Below are 19,371 nucleotides of genomic sequence, written 5' to 3' on the forward strand. Positions count from 1 at the left end.
TGCTGATGTGGGATTGAGTTTTCCTGTGAATGCCAAGTTGGCCAAAACTTGGCAACAATCCTGAATTTGCTGAGAACAAAGCCTGTTAAAGCATACTTCGTGTTATAACCGGTTTTAAGGTTATATAGTAATAATAATTATTTTACCAACAACTTGATGAGTGAACGAAGCTATATTTGCCTCTGTTTCACAGAGGAGATGCCACGTTATCTCAGCAATAAGTTTGGTTTAAGGGTCACCTGACTATGTATGGACAAAAACACACTAATGCTTGACATCATATTTGAGTGACATAGAGACCCAGAGACATCAGGGCCAGAGCTCGCACCGTCCCCGGGCTTGGTTTGGGCCACAGAGTCACAAATCCTCTCTGAGTCCTGAAGGCTCTCCTCCATCAGTAAATGTTGATTTGGGGTTAAATCCTTGGGATGTTCAATTAAAAGTTGAAACATTTATGGATAAAATCAGGACCACTCTATCCAGATTTGTAATTAAAAAAATCATTATGACAGAAAAGTTCATCTGAAAATCAATAAATTAGATACTGGAAAGCTTATTAGTTTCATGACATAGGATTTTTTTTTTTTAACTTCAAAAGCATTCTGCTTCAGGGGCATCTGGGTGGCTCAGTTGGTTAAGCATCTGACTTCAGCTCCGTTCATGATTTCACGGTTTGTGGGTTTGAGTCATGTCAGGCTCCATGTTGACAGCTCAAAGCCTGGAGACTCCTTCGGGTTCTACGTCTGCCTCTCTCTCTCTCTCTCTCTCTCTCAAATAAATTAACATTAAAATTTTTTTTAAGGATTCAGCTTCAGAAACATAAGTTTTGGGAACATCACTGATGCTAAAGTTTGGAATAGGGTAGGTCAATCTGCCCTCCCTTCCCCCATATCCTTGGGAAGTCCTGTTAGACTCTTGGGATAAAGAGCCCATCAGTGTGGCCAGCCTTTGCTTGGAAGATAGCTTGAAAAATCTATGTTTGCCTTGATGCTTGCCTGTTACTCATTTCTCCAGGTCACCCTCGATTTTTCAACCAGCTCTCCACTGGACTGGATATCATTGGTTTAGCTGGCGAATGGCTGACATCAACTGCCAATACCAATATGTAAGTTCCGCATATTATTTTCATGTAAGCAACCAAGATGTGTGATTATGGCTTGTTGCTTTAAAAGCCCACTTCCAATGGTTCTATAATAATGTTATTACAGTTACCTTAGTCATCTTTTCTCTTAAAATCTTTTAAGTTTATATTAGACTAAGAGAATCCATGTCTCTTAAAGATGCATCTAAAGAGGTCACATTTTGGAGTATGATCTTGGTCTGTTTTCCCACCTAAGTATATTGGTCCTCATCACTTAGGGCATATTTCCTTCACAGTTAAAGCTGCCAGAAAGCCACAAACTAGTTTGACCCACCTATTGCTTACCTAAAAGTTCTAGAACAAAATTCAGCTGGTAGTGATATATATTCCTTTCAAAATAACTCATTGTTTTTCTGAATTTGACATTTTTTTCTGTACTTGAGTTGGCAAAACCTTCATTTGTTTCCAGTTTCCTATAAATTTATATGAAACTGACTCTAAGGCCCTGGAGGTGCAAGGATTTCCTGGGTAGTCTTCTTGCAATCACCCCCACAGACTCCTTTATATATATACTCCCTCTTTGGAGACAAGGACAGGTCACGAATTGATGGAGGGTCGTTATAGCCTACTGAGTACTGTCTTTTCTCTGAGTACTATGATCATGCTTTACCACTATCTATACACCCAGCCCATGGCACCACATTCTATTAAAATATCCAGAGGAAAATAATAAAACAAGTTTCTAACAATAATTTTTAAAATAACCATAGAAGAATTACATTAGTCACCGTGGAAATATTTAGAAAATAACCACCCACTTTCTAAGTTCATGGTGAAGTAGATTTGAAAAATGAATATAAGTGAAAGGGTGGTATTGTTTAAGATGAGAAATTCCATTTGACATCAAGACAGAATGTAAGTTATTAAAGTTCGAGATATTCTATTTTTCTTCAACAAATTCCTACTGGCCACAAAACCTGAGAAGGCACTTTAAAATTATCTGTTGATACATGTGTGTTCCAAAGCTATTTAATGCTGTGACTCAAAATATTTAGCTACATTCAGAAAGGTTTTTATTAATTAAGGATTCCTGCGTAGTTTGCTAATTTAAAACAGCAGTGACCGATTTTTAGAAGCAAACGTGACAAGTGAGGTTTTTAGTGCTAAAAGGCACAGGAGATTAAATTGATTGAAAACAAAAATGATTTTCATGCTCCCTGTTTGCAAGTCATGGTCAACGTCACAGTGTGTGTATGTTGGAGCACCGAGGCTATGAAGAGACAAGAGGAATTGGGATCAAAGATACAATTGCTTGTTTGGCCTCCTCTAACAACAAAAAAAAAAAAAACAAAAAAAAAAAAACTCGCCTTTGCAACCTTTACTGTGGTATGATTTGTGAGATACAAATATATCAGCAAGCCCAGACATCATGATGTACTAATTATAACTTGAAAAAAGACACTAATGCTTAATTGGAACATCTCATACTAAGGAACAATTTTAAATTAGGAAGTATAACTTTAAAAAAAACTTAACTGTTTGGAAAATAAATGAGAAAAATAGAATAGGTAGAAAGTTATATATCCTTTAAGGCCCAAGTACTCATATTAACACAGGCACTGAATTCACCCAGCATCTTTAAGTGTGTATCCTGTAGGCTTCTCAGCTGCAGTTTCCTAACATATATGGCCCATCTCAAGGTAAATTAAAGGAACTCGCTCTTTTGTGAGTTCATGACCAGATAGTCTCCTAAAAGGCTTTTCTTCAACCAAAGAGATCTCACAAATTCTCCTTTTTGTGTGTCCATAAAATCAAGTCTCTTACTCTTTCCTTACCTCAGCTCAGCCATGAAACACTAAAATATGTCCCAGCCATCTGAGGTCAAGGCCAGTCCAACTAAATGGCACATAGTAATTGCAGCTGTACTGAACACAATGGATATTTATAAAATATGATCCGATTCCAACAGATCGATAGAGAAGGTTATTTAACATAGTGAAATAGTTTCTGTCAGTTCTAGAGACAAGGCATTGTCTGAAGAAGTAATAACTATTATCTAGAAATTGTTCTAAGTCAGTTCCCCTGGAAGATCATGAAATGTGGTAGCACTGTCAGGAGCTTATGCAGAAATTTGCTCCCTTGAGACAGTTCCTTCTCCAGCTGGGGACAGCGTTCAAAATAACCTGGGAAAGAATGGCAAAAGGATTTTTCTTTGGCAGAGTAGGCAAAATTAGTGACATACTCATTTTGTTGGCCTGCTCTATCATTGCGTTTGGGTGGCACTGGTAATAGAAAGTAATGACTATATTCCTCAATATAGTCTTTCAGAAAGAACTATGTGGTCTCCTAATTTGAGTGGCAAAGCGTAAGGTATCTGACTGTTCACAGAAAATAGAACATTTACGTTCATGCGTTTACACCTGCCTGTGCATGTAGCTTTGAGATCTGTTCTCCGAGCAAGGACCCAATGAAGATCCAAAGAAAACTTTACAAATGTGTAGTTGTCCATGGCACGTCCAGCTCTTTTCTTCCAAAACAGGGCCACCGAGCACAACTCTGCAGGCTGAGCAGTGCCCAAGTGCAAACAGCAGCCTTCCCTCATGCACCTGACAACAATCCGTAATCTTAATGGCAAGATCTATCACAGCCCCTTGTTACGAGGTTATGGTTTCAAGTATCTAGTGCTTTATTTTCATAGAAATTACGCAGGAGAAATTTTCTGTGGCAGTTATCAGTCATTTTATACTGCTAGGCAAGTTGTTAGAGAGGAATCTGCAGTAAGCAGTTCTCATTCATCATAGAGAAGCAGCTGGGAGGTAAAAGACGAATTCTGACTCAGAAATATACTGAGATCTTAAAGCAAATCACTGAATTTTTCTGAGACTCAGTTCCTTCTTCAGAAAATGGGAGATAATAATATCCATTCTACAGAGTGGTTCTGAAGACTGGAAAGGCACCAGTCTTAAGGGCCTGTTGTATGCAAGGTGCAGTGAACACGCCTAGGAGAGGCAGCCACTACACAGGCCACCGTTGCCATTTGAGATGCCTCCCAGCTCTTTTGTTTCTGTCTCTCATCATCTCTGGACACCAGAGGGGCTCTCTAAGCTTCCTCTCAGATGTGTTATCTTTTAAGGTGAAGATGGGCCAGCTGCCACATCTGTAAGGAGGAGAAATCTAAGAGGAGTGGAAAGTTAGAGAGTCTACATAGAAAATTATTTCTCCCGTTAAAGAAGTTCCCAGTTTGACAGTCACCAGAGCTCCAGGTTCCTTGTGCTTTTCTAATCCATATTGTAGCACATGGCTTTCATACTGAGAGTCACCTCATGGTGCAGGCTGGCTGCTGGAGCTCTAGCTATCACTTATGTGTCCCAGAATTAGGAATGAGGGAGGAAGAAAGGAAGGATGAAAGGGAGGGAGAGAGGGAGGGAAGAAGGAAGGGAGGGAGGGAGGAAGATGAAGGAAAGAAAGGAGGGGAGGAGGGGCGTGGTCAAAAGGGGAACACACTCTTTCTTTCTAAGCAACCTTTCCAGAAGCTCCACACAACAGTTCCCATAGCATCTCTTCAGCCAGAACTTAGTCCCATGGCCACACCTAGGGAGGCTAGGAAATGTAGTCTTTGATCTAGGTGAATTACAACCCTGAATAAAACTGAATGAAGCAAAGGAAAATTGATACTGGTTAGCAACCAACAGACTCTGCCACAAGAGAAATAGAAGCCTTAATCAATTTGCCTTAGTTTGGAATGAATCCCACTAGGAAGTTGAGTTGAACCACTAAAAAAGGGCCGACTCACCACCCTACTCTGAACATAGAAAGACTCCGAACTCTCCTTTAATGTCACTCATGAATGTCACCATCCTGTTTTGGTCCCTAATTTCCAGTCCCGTGTTCTTACTTCACCCCAGAGCTTTTTGAAGGTTTAGTTCCTTGTTCTCTGATTCTGAAATGTCATCTTATATGCTGACTTTAGCATCTAACCAGCTTCTTTTGAATCCATATTTGACCTTGGCTCTCTGGGCTTTATTCACTTTCGTCTGTCATTTAGAGAAGGGGTACCTAACTTGGAGTCCAGGTTGCAAGAGGAGAATCTCCTATAATTGCAATACAAAAATGATGTGCATATCCTTATTTTCTTTCTGGAGAGAGGGACCATAGCTTTCCATAGGATTCCCAAAGGCGTCCATGACACCAGCTAAGTTAAGAGCCACTGCTCTAGGGTGAATTTCAAGGCCTTCTATAAGGCTTTGGGCACAGGCAGACTCCCAGTTGTAAACACGGTTCAGGATGGGAAGGTAGGATCAGAGAAGTATCAGAAGTAGGGAATATCCTGTTAGCCCATCTGTCAGGCTTAGCTGAGGATCAACAGCCATGGACCAATCTGTCAGCTTCCAAGAGAGGATGTCAGGACTAAAGTCATGAATCAGGATAAGCTTGGTGTTAGCTGTGGGATAACTGGTCCTTTAGACCTAGACAGGGACTGTCAAACAGGATGCAACAAGACCAAGAAACAAATGCTGGATTCATCCTTGTAAGCTTCCTCACCAAAGTTGGAAATGGTATCTAACATCTTTGTTTCCTCAGTATATAAGATGCTACCTGGCAGAGAATAGTCACTCGATAAGTATTTATTGAACAAAACTGAAAGAAAATTTTAGCAACTAGGAACCTGGTATAGATAAGGAGACTGAAATAGATGAGATAAAATAGTCTCATGATCAAACTCTCTAGACTCTTCCTCCTAATCCTGAGCGTAATGGCCTATTCCTGGTCCTTGGGTAGAATCACTAATTCATGCAAACCTGGGACCTAAATTGATTTAAATCATGAAGCGGACCAACCCCCTGGCCTTCAGTGCCATCCATCCTCCCTTCCCCCATGCGGTTCCTGCCCGGCCATCTAACATTGACTTGACTCCAACTCAGCTTTCATCTAATCCTCGATAAGGTTCTGATATTGTGGTGTATGATTCCATTTGTTCCTTGCCTTTTCCCAGAGAGCCTTCTCACTCGGTATTGTGAGATTCCAGCACGCACACTGACACCAGTACCTCTCCACCACACACACGTTTTTGCCATTCCAACATTTGCAAAACTCAGTGGCACTACCGATACCACATTTGTTCAAGAATGGTTAGAAGCACATCATGAGTTTGCCTCTTGGTACACTCAGCAGCACAGGCTAAACCAGGAATCCTTCTCTTCTTCTTCCTTTATCAGGCCATCAGACATGAGGGAGTGTTGGTTGCTACGGTGATGGGGCTCAGAGCAGAACCAAAGCATGATTGTGACCTCCAGAGGTGATGGTAACTGAACACGATTTCCAAGGGTCCTCCTCCTAAATTTCAAGGGTCCTCTCAAGGAAAATGGACATATTCTTTTTGGAAACAGAATTCTTCTACCAACAGATATATCCTGAGGGTCCTCCAGGATCTCTTTGTTGTCTTTTACCCTTTGTCCTCTTTTAGCACCAAGTGATCGATTTGATTGCTTCCCCCCCCCCCCACAATGATCAAAACTTAGTAGCTTCACCTGTGTCTTATTATACAATTGTTATTTCATCCTTGCAAACAGCTTTTCTAAATCATTAAGCCAACAAGAATTCCCATTAGTCCTCGGTATTGGCATTCAGCCCAAACACCCTAATCAGTGATAAGTCTCCCCATATCACTTGGCTGAGTCAATCTAGGAATCTCTCTTGAGCAAGCATGGTCTGAGCTGAGCCCACAATAGGCTCTAATGCTTAAGAATACCAAGCAAAAAGAAGAAAGACAAAGAGCCTTAGAGTCAGTAAATATCTTTTTGTTTTCTGGCTTAATTTGCAGTGGATGGACCTTCTCTGATTTCTCTTAAGCCCTATCCTTGGCACCACAATCTTGTTTCAGTGACTGGTCTACTTGACTGTGCTTCTGTTCTCAGTTGCTTCGAGAAGAGTATGGCTTGCTACTTCTAAATCAGTTTGTTAGAAGACAAAGCTAGCCTGCTCAGGTATCCGGTACCCACAGTCAGCTGTGTATGCCAGTTGACTATTCTTATTATTTATAATTGGTAATTAGAAAATCATCACTTGTAATTATTCTTGACAGATATTGACTTCAGAGAATTATAGAAACATAGCTGTCCTTGGGGATTATTAGTAGAAAAACCATGTAGATAATTATATTGAGATCTTTAAAACCTGGGTCAATATTTCCAATTAGATTCACAGTTAGGTTTCAGATGTTTACATTGTTTTTAAAAGATAGATTTTGGCTCTGAGTTTTATAGATTCTACAAGTATGAAACTGGCAGTCGGTTTCGGTCAGTTGCAAGCCAATTTTATGTAGAACTTAGAATACATTTTTTCAATTAACATTTGCATCGTCTTACATCTTAAAGGTGAAGGAGATCCAAGAAAGTCATTTTCCTTCCTTCTATTTCTCTGGGTGGACCACATCTAAGACATTCCATTCAGATAAAATCTATTTTGTTGGTGAAAAGTCACAGGGCAGGTATTTCCACCACCTCTCTAGGTAACCCAGGCTGGTTTCTATTTTATGATTGGTGACTTAATACATTTCCAGGAAATAAATTGCTTTAGTGGTTTTGAGTACCTGTTTTTAGATCCCAAGTACAAATACTAAACCAATTATCTGTGTTCCCCAAATAAGTGGTTTGACTTCTTTATGATCATTTTTTCCCTCACCGCCTTTTCAGGTTTACATATGAAATTGCACCAGTATTTGTCCTCATGGAGCAAATAACACTTAAGAAGATGAGGGAGATAGTTGGATGGTCAAGTAAAGACGGTGATGGGATATTTTCTCCTGGTATGTTTCTCTTCTCTTTTCCTGACTCTCCTTGAGATTTGTAGCATGGATCCTTGGGATCCCTGAGAACCCTAAACCCAAAATGAGTTTGTGGAAGAATCATGACCTTAAAAAGAATTTTTTTACAATACTCCTACCCTATCTTCGTCAGAGTGAAGGCTAGCAAGAATGCTGCATTATATACATACTATCTAACAGAGCCTATGCCTCACCTATACAAACTGACCAAGGTTGTGTTCAAATCATGCCACACCACACCAGTCTGTCAACAACAATTTGATCGGTCTGAGGATCAGTGAATCAAGATTATCAATTGACTAATCGATTGCAGCCAAAATAGTGTGTCTACTTTGAATCTCTAGTTTGATGTAGATATAGTAAGAATCTTTAAAACAAGGGCAGATATTCTCAGAGGTAAGTAGGACTGTGGAATGGTATCAGAGGTGGCATGATTGTTGTGTACAAGGGGAGGAGAAGAAATAAGAATTACAATTGTCCAGGCTATTCAAGTCAACCATGAATTTGCCTGTTTAATTGTCAAGTAATTGATGCAAAAGTGATTAGTTTGTGTTAGCCAGCCATACCTAGATAGTTACCTCAGTTCTCCTTATGTCTTTATTTAAGTAAACACGAGTTTGGTTTTAATAAACTTAGAGTTCTCCTAAATGACTCAGTAACTCAGTTGAGCTGTTCTTTGAGAAGACTATCCAGGCAATGTCACTGTTTCCTTCTGTAGGCTTCATTAGTCTCTCTTTCTCTGTCTTTCTCGTTCAGAGAATAGATTCATCTTTGTTCAGTAAATAGATTGAGCAGAAAGTGAAAGCAGGAAGGTTGTAACTCACCTGTCTCTTTGCAGCCACTGCCTTTGCCACCTCTTGTATTTCTGTTTAGGCTTCAGGTGGAACAGGCATTGGAGTACATGAATCACCTCCAGCCAAACTGCCTAGATGGCTTTGGTAATGAGTGTGACTACTTGTATTCCCAAGGCAAAGGGGTCAGAGGGAAGCCCTGGCAATAGGGAAGCAAAAGCCATCCGGATATTGTCCCTCCCCTTTCTGACCTCCTCCCTTGTCTCTTAAGACACCAGCTCAACCTTAATTATTAGAAACAATAATGATGGAGCTCCACACCTCCCCGTGTATCCTCTTGCTCTTAGGGGGAGCCATCTCCAACATGTACAGCATCATGGCCGCTCGCTACAAGTTCTTCCCGGAAGTTAAGACAAAGGGCATGGCAGCTGTTCCCAAACTGGTCCTCTTCACCTCAGAACATGTGAGTTGTGTGCTCTTCTCATGATTTATGGTGTTTTACAAGGAACTGTCTGACTTCTGACCTCAAACCTCTGTTTGTTGCAGAGTCACTATTCCATAAAGAAGGCTGGAGCTGCACTTGGCTTTGGAACCGACAATGTGATTTTGATAAAGTGCAATGAAAGGTAGGCAGGGGAGAGTGAACATTAGGTTCTTGATGTATTAAATGTGTTCATCTGTTAAATTTGTTTTATTGTGCTTAAGCACTGACTCAGTACAGTGTGCCAAGCTGCTAATGGCCTGTTGAAAATATCCGATTAAATTACTTTTTGCTGCTGCTGCAGTTTTTCTCATGTGCAATCTCATTGATTCTTCATTTTAATTTCTCTCCCTTTCTAATAATTACAGGGGGAAGATAATTCCAGCTGATTTAGAGGCAAAAATTCTTGAAGCCAAGCAAAAGGTATGTACCCTGTGGCACACCTGAACTCCAGCAAACACAAAATTTTAAAAATACTTTCTTTCTGCCCTAGACAATAAAGGTCTTTGATAATATAAGAGATAACTTTGTTGTTTTTCTAAAATTATATTCTCAGGTATTTGCTTATTTCCAACTTATGAAATGATTTCACTTTAAAGCTGTGTCTATACAATGTCATTTTTTTTTTAAATGAGAAATTCAGTCACTAAGCCACTTGTCCTACCTTTATTATGCCAAGTGATTGGTTTGATGTACTTCAATAAATCCACTACCCAAGCATCGTGAAGATACAGCCTAATTGAGCCTTTTACTTGCTACTTGTTAGCTATAATCTCAATTTAACAAATACAAATACCATTTTAGCTTTAGGCTTCTGTTTAGCAAAGTGCTCCCATGCCCTGGAAGATGGTTCACGGTACTTGGTGAATCAGCCTTAATAAATTCTATCAAACAAACAAACAAAAAGTCGCAGAGAACAGAGGTACTCCCAAGGGACTGCCAGGTAGCTGTCAGGCATTTACCAACTCATTGTTTTGGTTACATCCTTGTACCGCGTTCTCCAGCTATAGCTGTTTGCTGGTCAGTAGAGGAGATGGATAGAAATGTCACTCAGACTGCGCAAGGGTCATAGGTGGAGCTGGACTTGAAAAAGACGTAGGATTCCCAGAGTGCCCCAAGTCTGTCTTAGCTCTGTTACTCTCCTTACTCGTTTATTTCTTGTTCACATCAAAATTTTACTGTGCCCACTATTCATGAATATTTCAGCTTCCGCCGTGTTTTAAATAAACAAACGATGCCTCAGGATAATGATTACATCAATGCACTTAGAACAACATAGCTTCGGGGCGCCTGGGTGGCTCAGTCGGTTAAAGTCTGACTTTGGCTCAGGTCATGACCCCGCAGTTCGTGGGTTCGAGCCACATGTTGGGCTCTGTGCTGACAGCTCAGAGCCTGGAGCCTGCTTCAGATTCTGTGTCTCCCTCTCTCTCTACCCCTCCCCCACTCATGCTCTGTCTCTCTCAAAAATAATCGTTAAAAAAAAAAAAAGAACATCATCGCTTCTAAAATATACAATACCCAGATGATGTTCGGAGCTACATGCCCATCACTCTAAACACTTATTATTACTCTTTCCTGCTTTACTATTTGCCATAGAACTTACCACTATCAAACATACTGTATATTTTGCCTGTTTAATTTTGTCTGCTGTCTATCACTCCCCACTAGAATGTTAACCCATGAAGACAGAAATCTCCATCTGTTGCATTCACTGCTGTATTCCCCTACAGCTCTGCAGCAGGCCTGGCATGTAAATGTCACACCAAAACTATTTGTTGAATGAATGAGTAAATGGGCCAACGAAGAATTCTCCCAGACACAGGATCTGACACCACATACGCTTGGCTGATCTCTGCTGGAAGGAAATGCTACTGCAGTTCTACTTCGTGTGGAAAGGAGAAGGTTGAAAAGACTAATCAGCCTGTCTCTCTTCCTTTCTAGGGATACGTTCCCCTTTATGTCAATGCAACTGCTGGTACAACTGTTTATGGAGCTTTCGATCCGATACAGGAGATTGCAGATATATGTGAGAAATACAACCTGTGGCTACATGTCGACGTAAGTGCCATAACTCACAGAGCGGCCACTCCGTCTGGGGGTGGAAACAGCTCCACTTTATGATTTGCCAGAAGTGGCTCCCAATGCTCCAGCCAGCCCTCCCTCCGCATCACGTTAGTTCAGCCCTTCTGCAGCGCCCCGCCCCCCCCCCCCCCCCCCCCCCCGCCGTCGGCCATTCACGCCAGGTTTGCACTGTACAGCTGTGCATCCCCTGGGACTCATCCAGCTCCTCCCTGGCCCACTGCTGACTTCTGTGGTTCTTGTGAGGGTACAGCCCCACCACCTTTCCAGCAAACTTTTGTCAAGACAAATGGCTACCGAGTGGAAGATAGCTGGTTTCAGAGGGAAAAGCGTACAAGATACGGTATATAGAAAGTAGCCATGAAGCTGGACTCTCCGCCCTCTGCTTCCAGTCCAGCCATTTATGACCCTTTTCTAAAAACAAACATGTATCTGCTACATGTAGGAAAAATAAGGCAGTGTAAGGATGATTTTCTCAAGTAAGAGATTCGGTCCCCAATTTTGCCGGAAACACACACGTTTTCCACATGTGTGACTGGGTGTATTTTTTCCCTTCTTCTCTCTCCATTCTCTTATGGAGATAACTTCTCACAACTGGACAATTGGGTAATCTGCCCAGTTCTTTGAGCACATAACTAACAAAGGCTGTGCTCACGCCCCATGGTGTCCCCGGATGCTCAGTAAACCTGCATCGGGGTGCCTGCAGAAATGTCTCGCTGTTGTGGGACCTCCAAGCCTGGCAGAGCTGCCACTTCCTGAATTTTTTCAGGAGCCCTTAGAATTCTACCCCAGGGAGAATCGGATGGCAGCCTCCCGTCCTTCGGGTCACACCCGGAGCCGTGCTGGGGCTCACGGAGTGCCCCTGGCTTTCCACAGCACTTTGGGCCTTTGGGTCTTGGCACCATTGGCTCAGACCCGACTTACCTGTGTCAGTCACACAGCCGCTCTGAGGTTAACCTGAAGGAGCTTTTGAAGAAGTGACGAATGATAAATAATTGCAACTGCCACTGGTTGAACAGTCGGTGTGGGTTCCTTTTGTCAAACAGACTTTCGTTTTTCACCATTTACATTCTGTCTCATATTTTGCTAGAAGTGTGGAGTGATTGCTTTTGGATTCTTAAACGTCTCTGCTCCCCTTCCCTCTTCTGTCTCTGTCCTCACAGGCTGCCTGGGGCGGTGGGCTGCTTATGTCCAGGAAGCACCGCCACAAACTCAGTGGCATAGAAAGGTAAGGGCCTGAGCTCGGGCCACCTTTCATTCAGGCCATCAAGCATGCTGTGCTGCCTGGTCCACTGATGTTCCCTACCCCGATTCCCAATGTCTTATTTCAGTCTGACTAAGCCCACATCGGGTCAGTAGGCATTCATTTGAGCAATTATCGTATGCTAGGCACTGAAAAAAAAATTAAAAAAAAGATTCTCAGTCAAATGAGTCCTCCTGAGTTCACAAATGAGAGACATGTAAAGACATGTAAACACTGATACACAATGTGATAAGCACTACAATGGATGTGATTTCTGGGTGCCCATGTGGCAGAGAAGAGAAACAAAGCAGTGCAGGGATCTCGAGGCCAAATGAGAGGCTGCCAAGGGCACAGAAAGGGGCACTGATTCATTTCATTCTTTTGTCTCATTAAATTCACTGCTGGGAAAGGGGTAAGACACTTAGTGGATCTAACGAATTTACTTTCTTGTTCACCGTTTAAGTTCAGTGGGTCGTCCTAAGCCAAATACGATTTTCTTTTTCTTTTTTTTTTTTTTTAAACGTTTATTTATTTTTGAGACAGAGAGAGACAGAGCATGAATGGGGGAGGGTCAGAGAGAGGGAGACACAGAATCCGAAACAGGCTCCAGGCTCCGAGCTGTCAGCACAGAGCCCGACGTGGGGCTCGAACTCACGGACCACGAGATCATGACCTGAGTCAAAGTCGGCTGCTCAACCGACTGAGCCACCCAGGCGCCCCACGATTTTCTTTTTCTAACTGGTTCTACTTTTTATTTTTCCTGGCCCAGTAATCTGAGCCATTTCTACAGAAGCTCCCAAACTGAAGTGCTCCCCCACCCCCACCACTTTGTTCCCCGTTCTCCTCAATTTACTGATTTCACTTGGTGGTCAAAGCCTTTGGCATGTTTGGATCTTGCATCCATTGGAAATGGCAGTCCCCTCTCCTGTCACCTACAGTGGCTGAAGAGGCAAAGAAGATTTCCCAGAGGAGGAGGGAGGCAGCAAGACCCATCTGGGCTTTTCCCCAAATACTCATTGCTGCCAGGACACCTCCACCTGGACATTGGGGAACCAGGACTCTGCCCCGCCAGCTATAATTAAGGCTGCTTCTTGTGCTCACATGCTATAGCTAACCTGGCACATTTTGTGTCAAGAACAGAAGCTTCTGATCAGAGAGAATGCAGTCATAAGCCAGATATGATTTTAACCTGACTCCAATGTATTGATCCAAAATGAACTCACCTTGATTCATTTATTCATTCAGCAAATATTTGCTGAGCACCTGTCAGGAGCCAGGCAGGTATGGATGTGAACACTCAGTTCCCTGCCTCAGTCCAGCCGTCTATGGCACTTTTCTAAAAAATGTGTAGCTGGTACACATAAGAAAAATAAGGCAGGGTCTAGAAGCCATTACCAACTAAGAGATTTAAAATCTTCCTGAAGCTTACTGTCCAGTAAGGTAGATGTTCATAAATGAAGACATGTTTAGTCTGTCTCATAGGAAAGAAAAATCAAGTGGGGTTAGATAACAGTGAGGACAGGGTATGCAATTTGAGACAGGGTAGTCAGAGAACCTTCCTGAGGACATGATATTTCAGCGGATACCAGGATAAAGGGAGACAGGAAGCAAGGATACATAAAAGAGTATTCCAGGCGGCAGAAGGGCAAGTGCAGAGTCCGTGAAGTCCGACTGTTCTTGGCAAGTTGGAGGACCATCCAAAAAGGCCAGTGTGGCTGGAGCAAAGTGGGAGAGGTGAGAGCAGACCAAGGTGGAGAGGTAGACAGGCAGTAGGGAAAGCATGCCAGCAGCTTCTCCCACAGTAAAGACTCTGGCTTGAGTTTTAGCTACCTCTACTGTGCCTCTTCCCTTCTGATTCAGTTTTGAAAGGCCAGTGTCAAGGTGAGTGGGACTGGCTCTCTGAAGCATAACTATATGACACTGTGACCTGGAGGATGATATATTAAATGTAGATGAACGAGTCCAACTGTGCCTTAGATTTCTCAGCCAATCTCCATTTTCCACCTTTGAGTCAAGGAAAACCTAAACATTTTGCACAGACTTTTCTAACATTTTATTTTATTTATTTACTTATTCTTAGTTTATTTATTTATTTTGAGAGAGTGCGTGCACCCGACCTGGGGAGGAAGAAGAGAGAATCCCAGTCTCCACACTCGGTGCAGACCCGTCTTGGGGGCTTGGTCTCATGGCTGCGAGATCATGACCTGAGCCAAAAATCAAGAGTTGGATGCTCAGCCAACTGAGCCACCTGGGCACCCCCTAACATTTTAAAGCGCATGTGTCTTCTAAAGGAAATTGAAACCATACCATATCTTATTACTTCACATTTGTAACAGCAAAGAATCATTTACTTCAGACCTCTAAGACATTCAAAAAACCATTTAAGACATTTTATGAGCTCTAAATAGAGTTTTTCAATGAATCAGTGAATGATAGCTATGAAAAAAATCCATTAGGAGTGCCTGGGTGGCTCAGTTGGTTAAGTGTCTGACTTCGGCTCCAGTCATGATCTCACAGTTTGTGAGTTTGAGCCCCGCGTCAGGCTCTGTGCTAACAGCTCAGAGCCTGAAGCCTGCTTCGGATTCTGTGTCTCCCTCTCTCTCTGCTCTTCCCCAGCTCATGCTCTGTCTCTCTCTCTCCTTCAAAAATAAATAAACATTAAAAGAAATTTTTTTAATTGATTAAATCCACTCTTTTAAATATGGATTGACACTGATGATTTTTACTGAAATAAACATTTAGTAACCTTTTCTTACAATTCTTCACATGTCTCTTTCACAAAGGTTAACTTATTATGCACAAAGGGGGAAAGTACTTCAGGCCTAACTTCTTCTTGAAACACCCAATAGTCACATATACACTAAATTATTTTCCGTCTAAAGGACCTTAGCAAGATGAGGAGGTTAAAAATTCACAGCAAGGATTTAGCTCTAGGGGAAACAGAGGCAGTAGAATTCAGAGTCAGTTGCTATGTCTGGAAAGCATCCTTCACAGATACTAAAGTGCAGAGCCCAGCTGTGGGCCGGGCCATTGGGAAGGAGTCCGTAAACCACTGAAGCAAGGTAGCCAAGTTTCAATCATCATACACTACACTTAGTTGTCTCTGTAATGTCCTAGCTAGTGTGCCCCTTAACCATTTTACTGTGTCTGAATGACTGATGTGGTTGCTAGGAGACTGTGCTTGGTGAGCTGTCATTGCAGCCTAAACTGGCAATATCATCCTCATTTGGCATTTCAACAATGCTGCTAAGTAGTCAAAGTCTAGAATTATCCGATCGTTCCTTGCTTCATAGTACCTCATAAGTAGTGTCGCTCTTCGTAGTACCTCATAAGTAGTTGGTTAGGTCAGCATCACCAGCCCATTTTGTAAATAAGAAGGGGAAGGCAGAAAGAAGCCAGTCTGTTGCCCAGAGGGAGGCAGGCTAGCGGAAGAGTTATGAGTACGGGCTCTGCAGTCCGTCTCCCCGGGCTTGACTCTCAGCCCCAGCACTTCCCAGCTATTCAGCTTTGGGTGATGTATTTCACCTTTTCATTGCCCGGTTTCTCCATGTAAAGTGGAGGCGATAATAGTCGCTGCATCACAGGGTTGGTGTGAGAAGTAGATATTTCAGGAATGGTTCTTAGAATTTTGTATTTATTCGCTCGTTTATCCTTTGTTAAGGATAACTTCTTATTTTACAGATAAGAAAACTGAGGCACAGAGGAGTTATGTTACTTGCCCAAACTAGCAAATGTCAGAGCCGGGATTCAGACTCGGGCAGTCTGGCTCCAAAACCTGACTCCTTAACCATGATACCATAGTGATAGAATGCCTGTAAAGCTCTCGGGACAATAGGACACATAACAAACGTTCTTCATAAATGTTAGTTATTGTTAACAGCAGTGATTTAGAAGAGGCAGTCTGCAACTTAGGCCCCTAAGACTGCCTGCAAAATATTTGTTTACTCCTTGATTAGTCAGTTTGGGGGACTAGACATCTAAAACATATACCGATTCTGGTTGCGGTGGATGGTGTTTTCCTCAAGAGGACGGTTGCCTCTTGCTGACTCCTGCACCTTCTTCTCAAAGTATCATGTGCTTCTTGCAGGGCCAACTCAGTCACCTGGAACCCTCACAAGATGATGGGCGTGCTGTTGCAGTGCTCGGCCATCCTCGTCAAGGAAAAGGTCTGTACTCCCTCCAAAGATGAGCTGGCAGCCCGAATGTCCTTTACGAGGCACAAGAAAAGCATGGACTGTTGTTTTATTTTTATTTGTTGGGCAGTACTTGACGAACACACAAGACTGGCAGCACCATTGAGACAACCATTGCTGTTCTTTCCTGCCCTTGTCTCTCAGCCTTCAGCCAACTAGTGCCTCCCGTTGGCTCCTGCCCTTCCTGCCCTTCAGTACTCAGGGCCCTGTCAGTGACGGAAACTATTAGGGCACTTTTTCATTGCGTGTTCCTTCACGTTTGTATAAACAAAAGTGAGAGCTCAAAAGTGAGCTGCAAACTCTCACCTCAGTGAATATAAAAAGGGCTCACTGGAACCTACTGCAGGTTCTCAGCGTGAATTTGTGTTCCCAAGAGCTGAAGTAAATTAGGCGGAACAACAGCTGCAAATGTCAACTTAGGGCAACTAGGAATGTTGGCTAAAAAGCTTCTGTTAAATGAGTTAGTTCTTTAAGCATCTAATAATAAGACCCTGCTCTCAAAGCACTGTTGCTCCAGTAAAATGTTTGCACACGAGGCATTCCAAAAATCTGTCTCCAGTTTGTAGGAGCCAGAACCTGCCCAGGCTCTTACTCCTTTCTTAATAGAGTGTCTGGTAACATCACAGGAGATCCTGGAAAAGACTAGAAGACTTTTGGGGTGGGAGGGGCACTTTTGGGGAGGAAAATTCTTCATAGCCTGAGACTGTCCCACTCCCTGCAGGAAGTTTATATCCCCAACCTTTACCCACTGAACACCATAGCACTTCCCAGTCTTGGAAACAACCCCAAACACACCCCCCCCCACACGTTTCTAAATGCCTCTTAGAGGCCCAGTGGGTCCCTTGTGGTAAGCATCTGAGACAAAAAAAAAAGAATCATTTTCTAATCAGAGTGACAGAGAGAAAGGGGCAAAGGTTTTTCCAAGGGTGGTTTTCAAGAAAGACATCAGAACAAATGCAAGGCCTCATAAAGACTTTAAAAGAAAGTTGCACGTGATCCCAAGTCCCTCCTTCCTACCTACCAGCCCTGTTCCAAAGCCACCCACGTCTCTGACCTATGAATACAAACTTGTCCTATGTCTTGACCTATGATGCAAATTTGTCTTGATTTGCACGATAGGGTATACTCCAAGGATGCAACCAGATGTGTGCAGGATACCTTTTCCAGCCAGACAAACAGTATGATGTCTCCTATGACACTGGGGACAAGGCAATCCAGTGTGGCCGCCACGTGGACATTTTCAAGTTCTGGCTGATGTGGAAAGCAAAGGTACGAAGGGGTAAATTCAGGAAAGAGAGCAGAAATGCAACTTGCACAGGCTGGCTGGCAAAAGAGAGGCAAAGGTGTATCACAGATAATTCAACATGTGTGTAATCGATATCTAGATAATTGAGTTAACCATATTTTCTTTGTTTGTGAATGAGATCACTTTATCCCTTATGTCAAACTCTCCCTCCTTCCATTCTGTGTTCTCAATTTGAATTAACACGAAGTTTTCTTGTAACTTCCTCTTATAACAACTAAAAATTATGCCAAAAAAGGACTTCCACTGCAATCCTTAGGGATGCTGAAATTATTTAGTGCAGATGTAGAGAAAGAGATAGAGATAAAATTACTGTGTCATTCTATGCAGAACTCTGAATTTCTTATGAGGACTCAAATCATGGGTTATATGTGACAGTTTTTAGTTCTATTTAAATAATAGCTTTCTCATTATTTGTACTTTTTATGTTATTCTAGAAAATGCATATTTTATTCTGAGAAATCCTGCTGCTAGGCTAAGGCATGCTGTGTCTGCATTTATTAATTTTTCAAGTTGCATTTCTGTGTCTAGGAACAAAAAGCAAACTATTGGGATTTCCCCCTAAATTTGGGTGAGGGAGATTACCATTTTGACTATTTGTTTCAAAAGTATTTTTATACAATCAAGTAAAGGCAATTTTCATGTCATCTCTTTATTGCAACCATTGTTTTTACTTACCTACTGTAAATTAGTTTTAATAATTTCCACACTTGAAATTGTGTTTACTCATACCAAAACAATGAAGTTTTCCAGTGATACATCTCATCAGATGTTTCTTCTGTAGAAGGATTTAATGGATTATTGGTTTTTTCCCCTCATTAAGTCATTTTGTCTTAATATAGAAATAGTCTGAATATGATTTCTACCACCAAGTAATCATGGGTATTTTAAGCATATAAATAGCCATGCACTGCAAGAAGAGAAGGAGCCCTATCGTTTAGAAATATAATGGCCACGTGGCTTACATCAGTAATTTGTGTCTTCATTTTGCCTGACAATAACCTCTTGAACCGTCTGCCGGGAGTTTGGCTCATAGTGAATCGGTTGCTGAGATGAGACCCTGGTGCAAGCTTCTTTCTCAAGTGGAAAATAGACTGGACAAGGTGTACACTCAACAGTGACTACTTGGGGAGGCTCATGCTTTGCCTGTGTTGGACTCTGCCCAGGCCCATTAGCAATCCACAAGCCAGCCTTGCGCGTCTGCTCCCCTTGTTAACACTGACCCACTCAACAACCCCCATGCTGCTGTTATTAATCAGCCGTGCTGGTTTTTGAAACTCATGCTCAACCAGTTTGTCAATAACTGGAGCTGTTGGAATCTCAGGGCCTGTACGGAGACCAATGGCTTCCCCATCTGCTTGCCTGCCTATCACCAAA

The 19,371-nt window shown here is 42.3% G+C and overlaps 1 protein-coding gene across 5 annotated transcripts in view; it reads left to right on the forward strand.

The window, feature by feature from the left end:
• GAD1 (glutamate decarboxylase 1) overlaps positions 1-19,371 on the forward strand; it is a 38,798-nt gene that overhangs the window by 15,794 nt on the left and 3,633 nt on the right. For 2 of the 5 annotated variants that reach the window (XM_007074588.3, XM_042997322.1), the window contains exons 5-13: positions 1,015-1,105; positions 7,774-7,886; positions 9,043-9,158; positions 9,242-9,321; positions 9,545-9,599; positions 11,118-11,234; positions 12,419-12,483; positions 16,586-16,664; positions 17,811-17,960. In XM_007074588.3, the coding sequence (XP_007074650.2) occupies positions 1,015-1,105; positions 7,774-7,886; positions 9,043-9,158; positions 9,242-9,321; positions 9,545-9,599; positions 11,118-11,234; positions 12,419-12,483; positions 16,586-16,664; positions 17,811-17,960 (866 nt within the window). Of the gene's footprint in view, positions 1-1,014; positions 1,106-6,297; positions 6,384-6,996; positions 7,047-7,773; positions 7,887-9,042; positions 9,159-9,241; positions 9,322-9,544; positions 9,600-11,117; positions 11,235-12,418; positions 12,484-16,585; positions 16,665-17,810; positions 17,961-19,371 lie in introns of those variants that run through there. The other 3 variants (XM_042997323.1, XM_042997324.1, XM_042997325.1) reach the window with 3 other exon arrangements.

The sequence above is a fragment of the Panthera tigris genome, chromosome C1 (assembly GCF_018350195.1).
Source record: "Panthera tigris isolate Pti1 chromosome C1, P.tigris_Pti1_mat1.1, whole genome shotgun sequence".
NCBI lineage: Eukaryota > Metazoa > Chordata > Mammalia > Carnivora > Felidae > Panthera > Panthera tigris.